This window comes from Heterodontus francisci, chromosome 10 (assembly GCF_036365525.1).
Source record: "Heterodontus francisci isolate sHetFra1 chromosome 10, sHetFra1.hap1, whole genome shotgun sequence".
NCBI classification, from domain to species: domain Eukaryota; kingdom Metazoa; phylum Chordata; class Chondrichthyes; order Heterodontiformes; family Heterodontidae; genus Heterodontus; species Heterodontus francisci.
Genome location: NC_090380.1, coordinates 77,786,861 through 77,801,292, shown reverse-complemented (window position 1 = coordinate 77,801,292; position 14,432 = coordinate 77,786,861). Strand labels below are relative to the sequence as shown.

Below are 14,432 nucleotides of genomic sequence, written 5' to 3'. Positions count from 1 at the left end.
GTCACCAAATCTGTGTTTGTTCTCTGCAAAATAGAGCCTCTGGTACCCATAGCACACCTTTTATTTGGAGGAATTGAGTTGAGTTAAAAGAGAAGTTGTTCAATGAGAGAACAAGTTCAAACAGGTGGAGGAGGGTGGTGGTGAATGGAGGCCCAAACAATCTGGGTTCTAGCTATGCCTGCCTTTTTGTGGAATATGTGAAACATTTCTTGTTCCAGTCCTACTCAGACCCCTCCCTCACCTTTTTTTCCAGTACATTGATGACTGTATAGGCGTCACTTCCTGTTCTGGCCCTGAAGTGGAAAATTTTATCCACCCTTCTCTCACCTTCACATGGTCTATCTCTGACTCCTCCCTTGCCTCCCCTTCCCCAACTTTTCTGTCTCCATTTCTGGAGATAGGCTATCAACTAATATTCACTATAAGCCCACTGGCTCCCGCAGCAACCTCGACTACACTTCCTCATGCCCTGTTTCCTGTAAGAACTTGATTCCATTCTCCCAATTTCTCTGTCTCCGTCGCATCTGTTCTGATGATGCAACCTTTCATACCAGTGCTTCTGATATGTCTTCATTTTTTCTCAGCCGAGGATTCATCCTACCATGGGTCTTTGACTGTGCCCATTCCCTTTCCCACACTTCTAGTCTCACCTCTTCCCCTCTCCCAGAACCATGATAGGGTTCCCCTTGTCCTCATATTCCATCCCACTATCTTCCGTATTCAATAGATCATCCTCTGCCATTTCTGCCACCTCCAGCATGACGCCACCACCAAACACATCTTCTGCTCCCTTCCCCTTTCAGCATTCTGAAGGTACCATTGTCTCCGTGACATCCCGGTCGAGTCCTCAATCACCCCTAACATATGGTCCCCTTCCATGGCACCTTTCCATGCAAGCACAGGAGGTGTAACACCTGCTCTTTTACCTCCTCTTTCTGCTCCAGCCAAGGCCCTAAACACTCCTTCCAGGTGAAGCAGTGATTTACTTGTACTTCTTTCAATTTAATATACTGTATTTGCTGCTCACAATGCGGTCAGCTCTACACTGGAGAGACCAAACGCTTTGTGGAACACCTCCACGCAGTTCGCAAGCATGACCCCGAGCTTCTGGTCACCTATCATTTTAATTCTCCACCTTGCTCTCACCTTGACCTCTCTGTCCTCGGCCTACTGCACTGTTCCAATGAAGCTCAATGTAAGCCTGAGGAACATCGACTGGAAACATTAACTCTGTTTCTCTCTCCACAGATGCTGCCAGACCTATTGTGCATTTCCAGCATTTTCTGTCTTTATTTCAGATTTCCAGCATCTCTGGTCTCCTTGAAAATTTTGTTTGCTCCTTCTCCAGTACCTCCATATTATTTTTATAATGTGGGGACAAGAACTGTTCAAATGTGTCAAGTGTGGTCTAATCAAGCATCTATAGAATGACATTGCCGGCCAGCAAGCAATGGAAATGAATACTGGTTAAACAGTTTCAGACTATGCCTGCAGTCACTGAGCAATACACTTTCTGCCTTGGCTCCATGCCCCTTGATGCCTTTGGCTCACAAAAATCTAGCAATCTCAGATTTAAAATGATTAATTTGGAGACTAATGATTCGCTGTGGTCAATTTTTCTTTGTGGGTACTGGCTGGCAGCTGCTATCAAGTGTCAGTGCCTCTGTGTTCATCTTTTGAATATAAATCTGGTTCTACTTATGCTTCAAGTTTCTTTTAAACCCATGCTAAACAAACACCTTTTATTACTTAATTCATATTTTGTTGCTCCTAGGTAGAAGTAATCTGGTATCAAATCTATCTTTTGTAAAAACAAAAACTTGCATTTATGTAGTGCTTTTCACAATCTCTTCTGTTACCTTGAAGCTTTACAATGTGGAATAAATTGGAGCAGAAGGTGTTGTGTCACAGTGACACAGAATATTAAAGGGAGACCTAATAGTACTTGAAGATTATGGTGAGGTAAATAGTGATGGATTACCTGTACTAATTGTCAAGACAGTAACGAGGAGCAGATTTAAGATAGTCAAGAAGAACTAAAGATCAAGGTGGTAAGAAAATTTTTTTTGCCCAGAGAGTGGTTAGGATGTGGAATTCTCTGCCCAAACCATAGTTGAAGGAGAGTATATAAATTCTTTAAATTGGAAACTGGTTGCTTGGAAGAGGAATATTAAAGGGTATGGGAATAAGCAAGAGAGGGGGTATTAGGCTAGGTGTCTTGTGAAGTAAAAACAGCAGCACCAATCTATTAGACCAGCTGACCTACTTCTGTGCTCTAATGTTCTGCAATTGGCAGAAAAATTGCTTCTCGTTCAATTTTTGTTTCATTGTAGATGAATACGGCAAGACTACACAGTAATAAAAACTGCAGTGCCTCCACTGAAATTTCTGAGGGAAAAGTCCATAATTTCCACATTGTATTTTGGAGATCTAGTAGCAAAGCAGGGATTTCTTAGATTCACTGGGAGAGACCCAATTTGTTTGGAAAATTGGCTGTCGGACAGTAGAGATGAAAAGGAAAATATGGCTACTGAAAATTTGAAATGGAAATGTTTGACAATGTGCAGAGGAGGGTCTGTCGGCAGCTGGAGGAAAAACTAGTTAGGTTGAGGGTTCAGGTGGAAACTCCACCCAGGCTATTAGCTACTTTTTTTTCTCTTTTCTCTTTTTAGGCACTACAGGTTTGTGTCTTTCCAACATTTTGTTTTTTTTTGTAGAGTCATAGAAAGCACAGCATTGAAGGAGGCTTTTTGACCCAACATGTCTGTTTTGGTGATAACTTTTCAACTGGCACTGTCTACTGTAATCCCATGCCAACAGCATTTTCTATCACATTAGATTACACTGCAGTTTGCTCTCATTTTGGAACTCTCACTAGCTGCTCCAGTATCCATTTCTGCATTAAACAGGCACTCCATCCAAAGGAGATTTCGATTTATTTCCAGAAATACTCAGCTGCAGCTTGTCAATGACTTCTGGATGTAGAAAAGTATATTGATATATGATGTTTACCATAAAGTAATAGGATGAGACACTTCACCCCACAAATTCCAGGCAAAGTTTTGAGAAGGGAATAGGCTAGATGGGAAGTGTTTTCCCAGTTGGGAAAAAGAAAAACCATGCAAATCAATGTCGGATCAAGCCAGTGAGATGGTGTGTGTCTTAAAGCAGGTAATTTGATCTATCCTTGAGCAGGTGAGTAACAGAAAATCTTATAAATTAAGGATGGGCAAACCATTTCTAAGTAGTTAAAATGCAAAATGGCATTTTATAATTTCCTAACTAATCTATAAAATGGAGTTGGCTTAGGACCAACAAAAATCTATTTGTGATGTAAAAGCAAGTAATCTGCCCTTTCCGGTTTTCATATAACCTGTACTTGATCTAGTTTCTTGTCCACAGCTTGAGCTAATGACGCGACTGAGGGAAACAAATGAAGATATTGTTAGTCTGAAGAAAAAGAAAGTGTTAAAGGGGCCTGTGAGCAGGTAGGGAAGTAATTAATGCTGGAAAATAAGTGAAAGTGCAAAACATCAATTATAAAGTAAAAAGCACTTGTCAGCTAATGATAAGTATTCTCTACTAGGCTCAGTCCATTATAGCTGACAAAGCAAATACTTTGAAAATGTTGAAAGAACAAATCCAAAAAGTGGATGAAACAACTCAAGAAGAAAAAAAGGCAAGAACCCTTTTGATAGATTGTAGTCTTTGAATGCAATCGCGAAATGAAAATACATGACTAAAATTTCTATTCAACATGTAAGAAGGGGAAAATATCGTGGTTTTGGGAATTCTGGTTAGTTGGACATAGGTTTTTACGCCCCATTCAAATGCATTGAGTGGCATGGATGGTACAAACTAAATTTTCCACAGAAAGTTAAGTCAACTCGTTTCAAGTCTAAATACCCTTCTAATGACTGTGATAGGTGTTTAATTACTCTGTGGCACAGTTAATTAAATATTATAAGTTGGAGTCTCATTCCTTCAGGCTTTAACTGTTGTTGGAGATTTTTAAAAGTTAATTTTTTTAACTTTTTGTTTCTGTCTTTTTTTCACTCTCTGAATTCAGTCTTTCTTTCCCTCACTTTATTTCTCTTTCTTTACCTAGTTTGACATTGAATTCACCATTCTAAATTGCATTTTCTTCTCTTGTTCTGTGCTGTTAATTTCAGAATACTTCAATCTGATTGGTTAGGCAGATACACCATTGCTTGCTCTGTTGACTCAGATCCCTGTGGAGGGGGCTGTGCCATTTCCAGCTTGCAACTCACAGGGCAAAATATTGTCAACATTAAATGGACAAGTGCACGTCTAACTAACAGCGGGTGCCATTTGTTGGCCTGGCACAGCAAATTTCTGGGCCCTTGTTTCAATCAAGTAAGACCCACTGATGTAGAGTATCAAGGCCTGTTTTTATTTTGTATTATTACACAAAGATATGTGATACTAATCAAATTAACTGCATCTGATCAGAACTTCTGATTGTTCACAATTTTGTGAAATAAAGCAGTTAATCAATGTGTACTGGGCCTCAGACATATACATCCAATTCAGACCATAAGAGGGTACTACTATTACGTACCAGATTGCACTATTATGCAAGTTTATATAGGGCATCGTGAGCTGTGATTTATTTGGGTGGCGCTAGCAGACACTACATGGACATTTTGAAATCGTCAGGTCAATGATGACCGCGATTGCAAACGAGTATTTGGCGGCTTATTTCTACAGTTAGGGCAGATAGTACATTTGCTAGCCACTGATTGTACGTCACTGTCTCGACCAGGCCAATAAACAAAACTTCTAGCTATGGATTTCCTACTATTCCTATGTGTTCAGTATGGAGTTCTGTCAAAATCCTATTTCCCAGAGAACTAGGTATTACCACTCTATAACCCCACTTAATGCAGTCCTGTTCACATGACAACTCACTGCAACAATTGTGGAATGGTTTCACTTCCTCATCTGTACACTTGTTAAATTCTGTCCATCCATTCAATGTCTGTCTGTAGACTCTTTTCAATATTGAGTCTTTCTGAGTTTCAGCTGCAATTTCAGTTGCAGGGATTGGAAAGTCCTCATCTACCACTCCAATTGTGAAGGTTGCACCTACACAGTCTTCTTCTGAGTCCTCATGTGGCAAACACCATAGTGCATCAGCTACAGCATTCTCTTTCAAACTGCGATATTCAATGTTGTAATTGTACTGAGAGAGAAATACAGCCCACCGCTGCATCCTTGATGCTGCCATAGAGTGATAGAGTCAAAGAGTTATACAGCACAGAAACAAGCCCTTCGGCCCATCGTTTCTGTGCCGGCCATCAAGCACCTACCTGTTCTAATCCCATTTTCCAGCACTTGGCCTGTAGCCTTGTATGCTATGGCGTTTCATCTAAATACTTCTTAAATCCCCTCTAAACCTCCAGCCCCTTACCTTAAATTTATGCCCCCTGATTATTGACCCCTCCGTTAAGGGAAAAGTTTCTTCCTATCTATCTTATCAATGCCCCTCATAATTTTGTATACCTCAATCAGTTCCCTCCTCAGCCTTCTCTGCTCTAAGGAAAACAACCCTAGTCTATCCAGTCTCTCTTCATAGCTGAAATGCTCCAACCCAGGCAACATCCTGGTGAATCTCCTCTGCACCCTCTCCAGTGCAATCACATCCTTCCTATATTGTGGTGACCATTGTCATTGTCATTGTCAGTATTGCAGTCTTTGGTCCCAGAATAGCTACTGGGGCTTTATAATCTGTTGGTTGGCATCCTTCCATCTACGAAAGATGATGGACACGCAGCAAACAATTGATTTAAGTGGGGTGTCTTCTTTGGTGCACCTTTGCTGACAGCCTTGAAGGCCAATCCTTGAGAGGCAGGTTTTACCACAAGTGTCGCATGTGTATCTGCCAAGTAACGATGTGGGTTGTTTTTTTTGACATTGGCGCCTATTGCCAAGCTGCTGTAGCAACTGGTCATCATGGTAGTGCAAACCAGTCCACAGGATGTGTTGCCATTTTCCTCTTTTGCCAGTTTGTGACTCCCAGGTGCAATAGTCAACATTTAGGGCCTTCATGTCATGCTTGCAAGCATCCTTGAAGCGGAGCTTTGGGTGCCCCACTGGTCATCTGGCCCCGGCTACCTCAACATACAGAAGGTCTTTGGGTATGCAACAGTCTTCTGTCCTGCAGATGTGTCCGATAAACCAAAACCGCCTCTGTTTGATTAGTGCCAACACACGAGAGCTCTGCCTTTGACAGGACTGCCACATTTTACTAGCGTAAAATTAATGAAACGTTTTGATTTCAAAGAAGATTCCAAGTGCTTCCTTTTCTATCTGCGGGTAGTTGTGTTCACTCATGGTCAGGGTACATGACACAAATGCTATGGGCTTCTCTTGACCTTCATCCATGACATGACTGATCATTGCTCCAACTCCATAGTTTGAAGCATTTTAAAAAATATGTTTATGGGATGTAGGCGTCTCTGGCTAGGCCAGCATTTATTGCCCATCCCTAATTGCCCTTGAGAAGGTGGTGGTGAACTGCCTTCCTGAATCGTTGCAGTCCTTGGGGTGTAGGTACACCCACAGTGCTGTTAGGAAGGGAGTTCCAGGATTTTGGACAGTGAAGAAACGGCGATATAGTTCCAAGTCAGGATGGTGTGTGACTTGGAGGTGAACTTGCAGGTGGTGGTGTTTCCATGCATCTACTGCCCTTGTCATTCTAGCTGGCAAAGGTTGCAGTTTGAGGTTTGGAAGGTGCTGTCAAAGGAGCCTTGGTGAGTTGCTGCAGTGCATCTAGTAGATGGTACACATTGCTGCCACTGTGCGTTGGTGTTGAAGGGAGTGAATGTTTAAGGTGATGGATGGGGTGCTAATCAAGCGGGCTGCTTTGTCTTGGATAGTGTCGAGCTTCTTGAGTGTTATTGGAGCTGCACCCATCCAAGCAAGTATTCCGTGACACTCCTGACTTGTGCCTTATAGGTGGTGGACAGGCATTGGAGAGTCAGGAGGTGAGTTACTCGCTGCAGAATGCCCAGTCTCTGACCTACTCTTGTAGCCATAGTATTTATATGGCTGGTCCAGTTCAGTTTCTGGTCAATGGTAACTCCTAGGATGTTGATAGTGGGGGATTCAGCAATGGTAATGCCATTGAACATCAAGGGAAGATGGTTAGATTCTCTCTTGTTTGAGATGGTCATTGCCTGACACTTGTGTGGTGCAAATGTTACTTGCCTCTTATCAGCCTAAGCCTGGATGTTGTCCAGGTCTTGCTGTATGTGGACAAGGGCTGCTTCAGTATCTGAGGAGTCACGAATGGTGCTGAACATTGTACAATCATCAGCGAACATCCCCACTTCTGACCTTATAATGAAGGGAAGGTCATTGATGATTGGGCCTAGGACACTACCCTGATGAACTCCTGCAGTGATGTCCTGGGACTGAGATGATTGACCTCCAACAATCACAACCATCTTCCTTTGTGCTAGGTATGACTCCAACCAGTGGAGAGTTTTCCCCCTGATTCCCATTGACTCCAGTTTTCCTGAGGCTCCTTGATGCCATACTCGGTCAAATGCTGCCTTGATGTCAAGAGCAGTCACTCTCACTTCACCTCATTTGTCCAAGGCTGTAATGAGGTCAGGAGCTGAGCGGCCCTGGCGAAACCCAAAATGAGCTTCAATGAGCAGGTTATTGCTGAGTAAGTGCCGCTTGATAGCGCTGTCGATGACCCCTTTCATCACTTTGCTGATGATCGAGAGTAGACGATCATAGAGTCATGCAGCACTGAAACAGGCCCTGCGGCCCACCGAGTCTGTGCCGACCAACAACCACCCATTTATACTCTTCTTTCTAGGGGCAATTTACAATGGTCAATTTACCTATCAACCTGCAAGTCTTTGGCTGTGGGAGGAAACCGGAGCACCCGGCGGAAACCCACGCAGTCACAGGGAAACTTGCAAACTCCACACAGGCAGTACCCAGAACCGAACCTGGGTCGTTGGAGCTGTGAGGCTGCGGTGCTAACCACTGCGCCACTGTGTCGCCCCTAATAAGGCAGTAAATGGCTGGGTTGGATTTGTCCTGCTTTTTGTGTACAGGACATACTAGGGCAATTTTCCACATTGCTGGGTAGATGCCAGTGTTGTAGCTGTACTGGAACAGCTTGGCTGGGGCACGGCTAGTTCTGGAGCACAAGTCTTCAGTACTATTGCCGGAATGTTGTCCGGGTCCATAGCCTTTGCAGTATCCAGTGCCTTCTGCCATTTCTTGATATCACATGGAGTGAATCGGGTTGGCTGAAGACTGGCATCTGTGATGCTGGGGATCGCAGAAGGAGGCTGAGATGGATCATCCACTCGACACTTCTGACTGAAGATGGATGCAAATGTTTCAGCCTTGTCTTTTGCACTGATGTGCTGGGCTCCCCCATCGTTGAGGACGGGGATGTTTGTGGAGCCTCCTCCTACTGTCAGTTGTTTAATTGTCCACCACCATTCACGACTGGATGCGGCAAGACTGCAGAGCTCAGATCTGATCCGTTGGTTGTGGGATTGCATGGCCCTGTCTATTGCATGCTGTTTCCGCTGTTTGGCATGCAAGTAGTCCTGTGTTGTAGCTTCAGCAGGCTGACACCTCATTTTTAGGCATGCTTGGTGCAGCTCCTGGCATGCCCTCCTGCACTTTTCATTGAACCAGGGTTGGTCTCCCAGCTTGATGGTAATGGTAGAGTGGGGAATATGCCAGGCCATGAGGTTACAGATTGTGGTTGAGTACAATTTTGCTGCAGCTGATGGCCCACAGCGCATCTTGGATGCCCAGTTTTGAGTTGCTATATCTGTTCGAAATCTATCCCATTTAGCACAGTGGTAGTGCCACACAACATGATGGTGGGTATCCTCAATGTAAAGATGGGACTTTGTCTCCACAAGGACTGTGCGGTGATCCCTCCTACCAATACTGTCATGAACAGATGCATCTGCGACAGGTGGATTGGTGAGGATGAAGTCAAGTAGGCTTTTCCCTCATGTTGGTTCCCTCACCACCTGCCACAGACCAAGTCTAGCAGTTATGTCCTTTAGGACTCGGCCAGCTTGGTCAGTAGTGGTGCTACCGAGCCACTCTTGGTGAAGGACATTGAAGTCCCCACCCAGAGTACATTCCTCAATGCTTCTTCCAATTGGTGTTCACCATGGAGAAGCACTAATGCATCAGCCGAGGGGAGGTGGTAGGTGGTAATCAGCAGGAGGTTTCTTTGCTCATGTTTGACCTGATGCCATGAGACTTTATGGGGTCCGGAGAAAATGTTGAGAACTCTCAGGGCAACTCCCTCCCAACTGCCACCTCTGGTGAGTCTGTCCTGCCAGTGGGACATGCTAGCTTCAGGACATGATTTGTGTTATAATTAATGAGTCGTGGATCACTGGTCAATCTTCTCTTACTTGCATCATAAGTATCTTGTTGGGCTTTAGACAACAACTCACATAGTGGAGCTAACACTGCTGCAAGCTCAGGCAGAAATCGCGAGTAGTATTGGACCATGCCTAGAAATGATGTAAGCCCAAACACATCTTTTTGGCTTTGGGGCATTGCCTATTGCCTCTATCTTCTCTTTCACTGCCTATAGTCCTTTTTCATTGATTTTCAAGCCAAGGTACAATACCTCAGATTGCATGAATGCACACTTGCTCTTTTTCAACTTCACATTGTGAGCATTGAGCCTTTTTAACACTTCATCCAACACTTGAAAATTCTCTTCCTCTGTTGTGGTCACAATTAACACATCATCCCGATTACACAAGCAATGTGGCACTCGTTGCTAAATCTTATCCATTGTAGCTTGGAAGATTTTTGGAGAAGACTTCACACCATAGGGCAGCTTCATGCAGGAGTATAACCCCATGTGTGTGTTTATTGTAAAATACTGCTGTAAGCATGGGACAAGTCCAACTTTGTGATTAGCTTAGATCCCACTGACTCTTCATACAAATCTTGAGAGCTTGGTAGTGGATACTGCTCATCATTCACTGCCTGGTTGATTTTTAAAAAATTCTTTCATGGGATGAGGGCATTCCTGACAAGGCCACCATTTGGTGCCCATCTCTAATTTCCCTTGAACAATTGAATGGCTTGCTGGACCATTTCAGAGGGCAATTAAGAGTCAACCACATTGCTGTGGGTCTGGAGTCACATGTAGGCCAGACCAGGTAAGGACAGCAGATTTCCTTCCCTCTGGGACATTAGTGAACCAGATGTGTTTTTACGACAATCGATGATAGGTTCCCAGCACCATTACTGAGACTAGCTTTCAATTCCAGATTTATATTAAATTTAAACACTGCTATGGTGGGATTTGAGCCCGTGTCTCCAGGACATTAGCCTGGGCTGCTGGATTACTAATTCAGTGACATTAACACTATGCCACCATCTCCCCAATGACTTTGTGACTTTGTAGTCCCCACAGAGTCTTATGGTTTTGTCTGACTTGGGCACTACTACAATTGCGGTTGTTCAATACTGTGATTAATTTTCACTCGCGCACCATTTCTCTCTAGCTTCTTTAATTCCTCTTCAACCTGGGTTTTCCGAGCATAAGGAACTGGCCTAGCCTTGCAATATACTGGTTTTGCATCAAGCCTAATTCAGATGTGCGCTTTCACACTGATTACACCTTCATAACTATCCTTGAAAATGTTCCTGTAATTATTCAATAGCTGATCAAGTTTCTTGGTCATCTCAACCTGGAAAACATGCTTCCAGTCTAACTTCAGCTTACCAGGCCATTCTTTGCCCATTAACTTTGGTTTGTTGATTTACCTCACTACAATGGGTAACTTAAGGGACTTGCCCTCTTATTGGACAATGCATTCCATTTGTCCGCACATTCCTAACACCTCATCAGAGTAGGTTTTTAATGGAACTGTGCTCTCAGTTAGAATGTATGTCACTGAATTTGCACTCCTATGTGTCTCTACTCATAATTGTGCAATCTGCAGCTGTGTCAATGCATGTGTTGATATATTGTCGATTTACCAACACCTTTGTATAAGTCTCTGTCATTTGAGTGATTGCTAGTGGCATAACTGCTGTACAGTCCTAGTTCCTCTTCACTTAGGCACTCTGGATTCACTTCAAGATTGTGAACTCCACCCTTGTGATGTCACTGTTTTCTATTACCACTGGATAAGTTCCCTTTCCTGCTTTTGTCTTTGCTCAGCAAGAAGTTCCAATATTTTATTTGGCAATTAAAGCATTTGGTATTACTGTATTGACATGCTTGTGCCATGTGGTTGCCCTTACAGCAATAACAAGACAATAAACCACTATCACCAGCACTCTTCTGACTAGATCTCTCCACTTCAGCCTTGGCAGAAGCCTTCTGACAGTGGACGGAAGCTGCACTAGTCAGTGGCATAGGACAAAATTCTTGAGCATTCCTTGATGCCATCTCTTTGGAAAAAGAAATCTTACAATCTAGCTCAGAGGTAAAATTTTGTGTGTTTACAAACTTCAGTTGGATTCTTTCATCCACCATTCCACACACAAATCTGTCTCGTGTCTAACAATGTGCCAAAGTTGCAATATAATGATATATTCTTCAGTGCCACAATATACTCACCAACTGTTTCACTACTTTACTGATTTCTGGTTCCAAATTTGTAGCTTTCAGCTATCTCAAGTGGCTTAGGGTTGAAATGTTCCTCCAACTTGGTGATGATTGTTTTGAATGGCACATCTGGGTGTCGCACTTTAGGAAAGGTGTGAGGGCATTGGAGAGAATGCAGAAAAGATTCATGAGAATGGTTCCAGGGATGAAGAACTTCAGTTATGAAGATAGATTGGAGAAGTTGGGACTCTTTTCCCTAGAGAAGAGAAGGCTGAGAGGTGACTTGATAGAGGTATTCAAAATCATGAAGGGTCTGGACAGAGTAGATAGAGAGACACTGTTCCCACTTGTGAAAGGATCGAGAATGAGAGGACACAGATTTAAAGTAATGGGTAAGAGAAGCAAAAGTGACATGAGGAAAACATTTTTCACACAGTGAGTGGTTAAGATCTTGAATGCGTTGCCTGAGAGTGCGGTGGAGGCAGGTTCAATTGAAGCATTCAAAAGGGAATTAAACTGTTATATGAAAAGGAAGAATGTGCAGGGTTACAGGGAGAAGGCAGGGGAATGGCACTAAGTGAATTGCTTGTTCTGAGAGCCTGTGCAGACATGATGGGATGAATGGCCTCCTTCTGCGCTGTAACAATTCTGATTCTGTGATCTCTTGCCTTGTTGGGAGCAATAGGTTTGTTAGTGTGCCATACACATCCAGGCCAATTTCTGTTAGCAAAATTGCTTTCTTGTGCTCAAGAGTTGCCTTATTCTGAGTCTTGACTTCTTCACTATCACTTTTGAGTTTAAAAATATTAGCTCCGGAAAACATGTCCATTCTTTCAATATACGAACTGAATGGTTCTTGAGCTCTTTCATATGTCTCTAGCCTTCCGATGTATCCCTTGGGCACAGCCATATTGTCCTGTTTGCAAATTCACAGTAAGTCAGAAAACCCTTGACAGTGGCTCTCTGTAGCAGTGACACCTAAAATCAATCTAGTCGGTGGTTGAAAATATTCATTTCTCCAAATGAGCAGTTTGAATATGATGCACACTAGAACCCTGTGTCATCCCAGTCCACTGAGGAAACAGCTTGAGGCTCAGGCTTCACACAAACCAGACAAAATCTCTGCCGTCTGAGCATGTAGGTATCAGAAGCTGGCTAATCTTGTTCACTGCAATCATTGCTGCTGTTTGCTGCCTATATTGACAACCTTTTATCTCATCCTCATTACAATTTTCTGTGATGTATTTGGGTGACACTAGCATAAGATGGACACCAAGCATGGCCAGTTCAAGGAACTCTTTATTTACATCATGATATCATCATGTCATTACATTGTTACGACCAGGTGAGAAAGGGGTCTAGGGTTCCCTCACAGCCTTCACCTGGTCTTACCGTAACAGGGTTTAATTTTAAACACAACTTTTATTAACTCCCCCTTAGTGAATCCTTGTTCACTAACTTCCAATTATAAGGCAAAGAAACCAGAAACCGGTTTTCTCAGTTTTAAAGAAAAAAGGTTGAACTTAATTAAACTTAAACTCTAATTCAGTTAACACCTACGGACATGTGACATGCTACAGCTAGCATGCATACGCGATACACACATGCAAATAGAGACAGAAAAGAGCAGAAGAAATAAAGTGGAAAAGTTTGAGGCAATATCTGAAGATAATTTTGGCTACTGTTTTTCAAGCTTGCTGTAGAGTCCTTGATTGTAGGTAGGTCTTGCTTTTCATTGGGGCCCAATATTCTTCTTAAACCTTGTTCGATGTAGGAGACTTTTCTCTCTTGAAGTTCATGTGTCCTCAGTGGGTCAGAGGGTTGTGAGAAAGAGATGGGAGTAGACAAGAGAGTTGTTCTTATGGTCTTATGTTCTCATTACAAGAGTAAACAGTCTTTCTGCCTTCAAAAACTCTGTGGCTAGTTCAAAAACTCTGGACCAGCCAGATAGTCATGTGACCAGCTGGTTTAACCAGTCCTGGCTTTTGTGGATTGTATCACCTTAGCAGTCTCTGGAATGCCCTTCCTAACACCTTCAATGTCTGGTAATCAAAATCGATTGTGGGTTGAATGTGTCTGGGAATGATCCTTTGTCTCCACAAGCACTGTCTGTTAGTATGCAAATGTTTTTCAGCTACGTGTCTGGTAGCCCTTGTAACAGGCCTTCTCTTCTTCCTAGCAAGTTTAAAATCAATGTTCATGTGACAAAATTAATAGGCCTCATTCTTGGCTGATGGGGGTCTGCATGACAACATCATCACATCATTAGCATATTACACAAATACTACATGAGCCAACTCCCATTTGTGGGAGTGAATGATAGTAAAAGAAGGTATCCAAGGCTTAACAGTGACCAATTCTTTTGGCAATCTTCAACAATTTATTTATTTCTTTATTTACCTGTTTTATAATCTACTTGAATGAAGACCAACTAAAACTTGCTCCAGAGTCATCGAGTCACAGAGTCATACAGCACTGAAGCAGGGCCTTCGGCCCACCGAGTCTGTGCCGACCATCAACCACCCATTTACACTAATCCTACATTAATCCCATATTCCCTACCACATCCCCACCTTCCCTCAATTCTCCTGCCACCTACCTACACTAGGGGCAATTTACAATGGCCAATTTACCTATCAACCTGCAAGTCTTTGTCTGTGGGAGGAAACCAGAGCATCCGGCAGAAACCCATGCGGTCACAGGGAGAACTTGCAAACTTCGCACAGGCAGTACCCAGAACAGAACCCGGGTCGCTGGAGCTGTGAGGCTCCAGATTAACGCACAACTTGCTGGGTATGGATGGGGGGAAAGGAGAGGACAAAATTGG

At 43.2% G+C, this 14,432-nt stretch overlaps 1 protein-coding gene across 1 annotated transcript in view; it reads left to right on the top strand.

Annotated features, from left to right (window-relative positions):
- The window catches only part of LOC137374192 (F-box only protein 40-like), a 41,872-nt gene that overhangs the window by 2,693 nt on the left and 24,747 nt on the right, over window positions 1-14,432 (top strand). Inside the window, exons 2-4 of the mRNA XM_068039979.1 lie at window positions 2,673-2,681; window positions 3,403-3,480; window positions 3,587-3,679. Coding sequence (XP_067896080.1) covers window positions 2,673-2,681; window positions 3,403-3,480; window positions 3,587-3,679 — 180 coding nt within the window. The remainder of the gene's footprint in view (window positions 1-2,672; window positions 2,682-3,402; window positions 3,481-3,586; window positions 3,680-14,432) is intronic.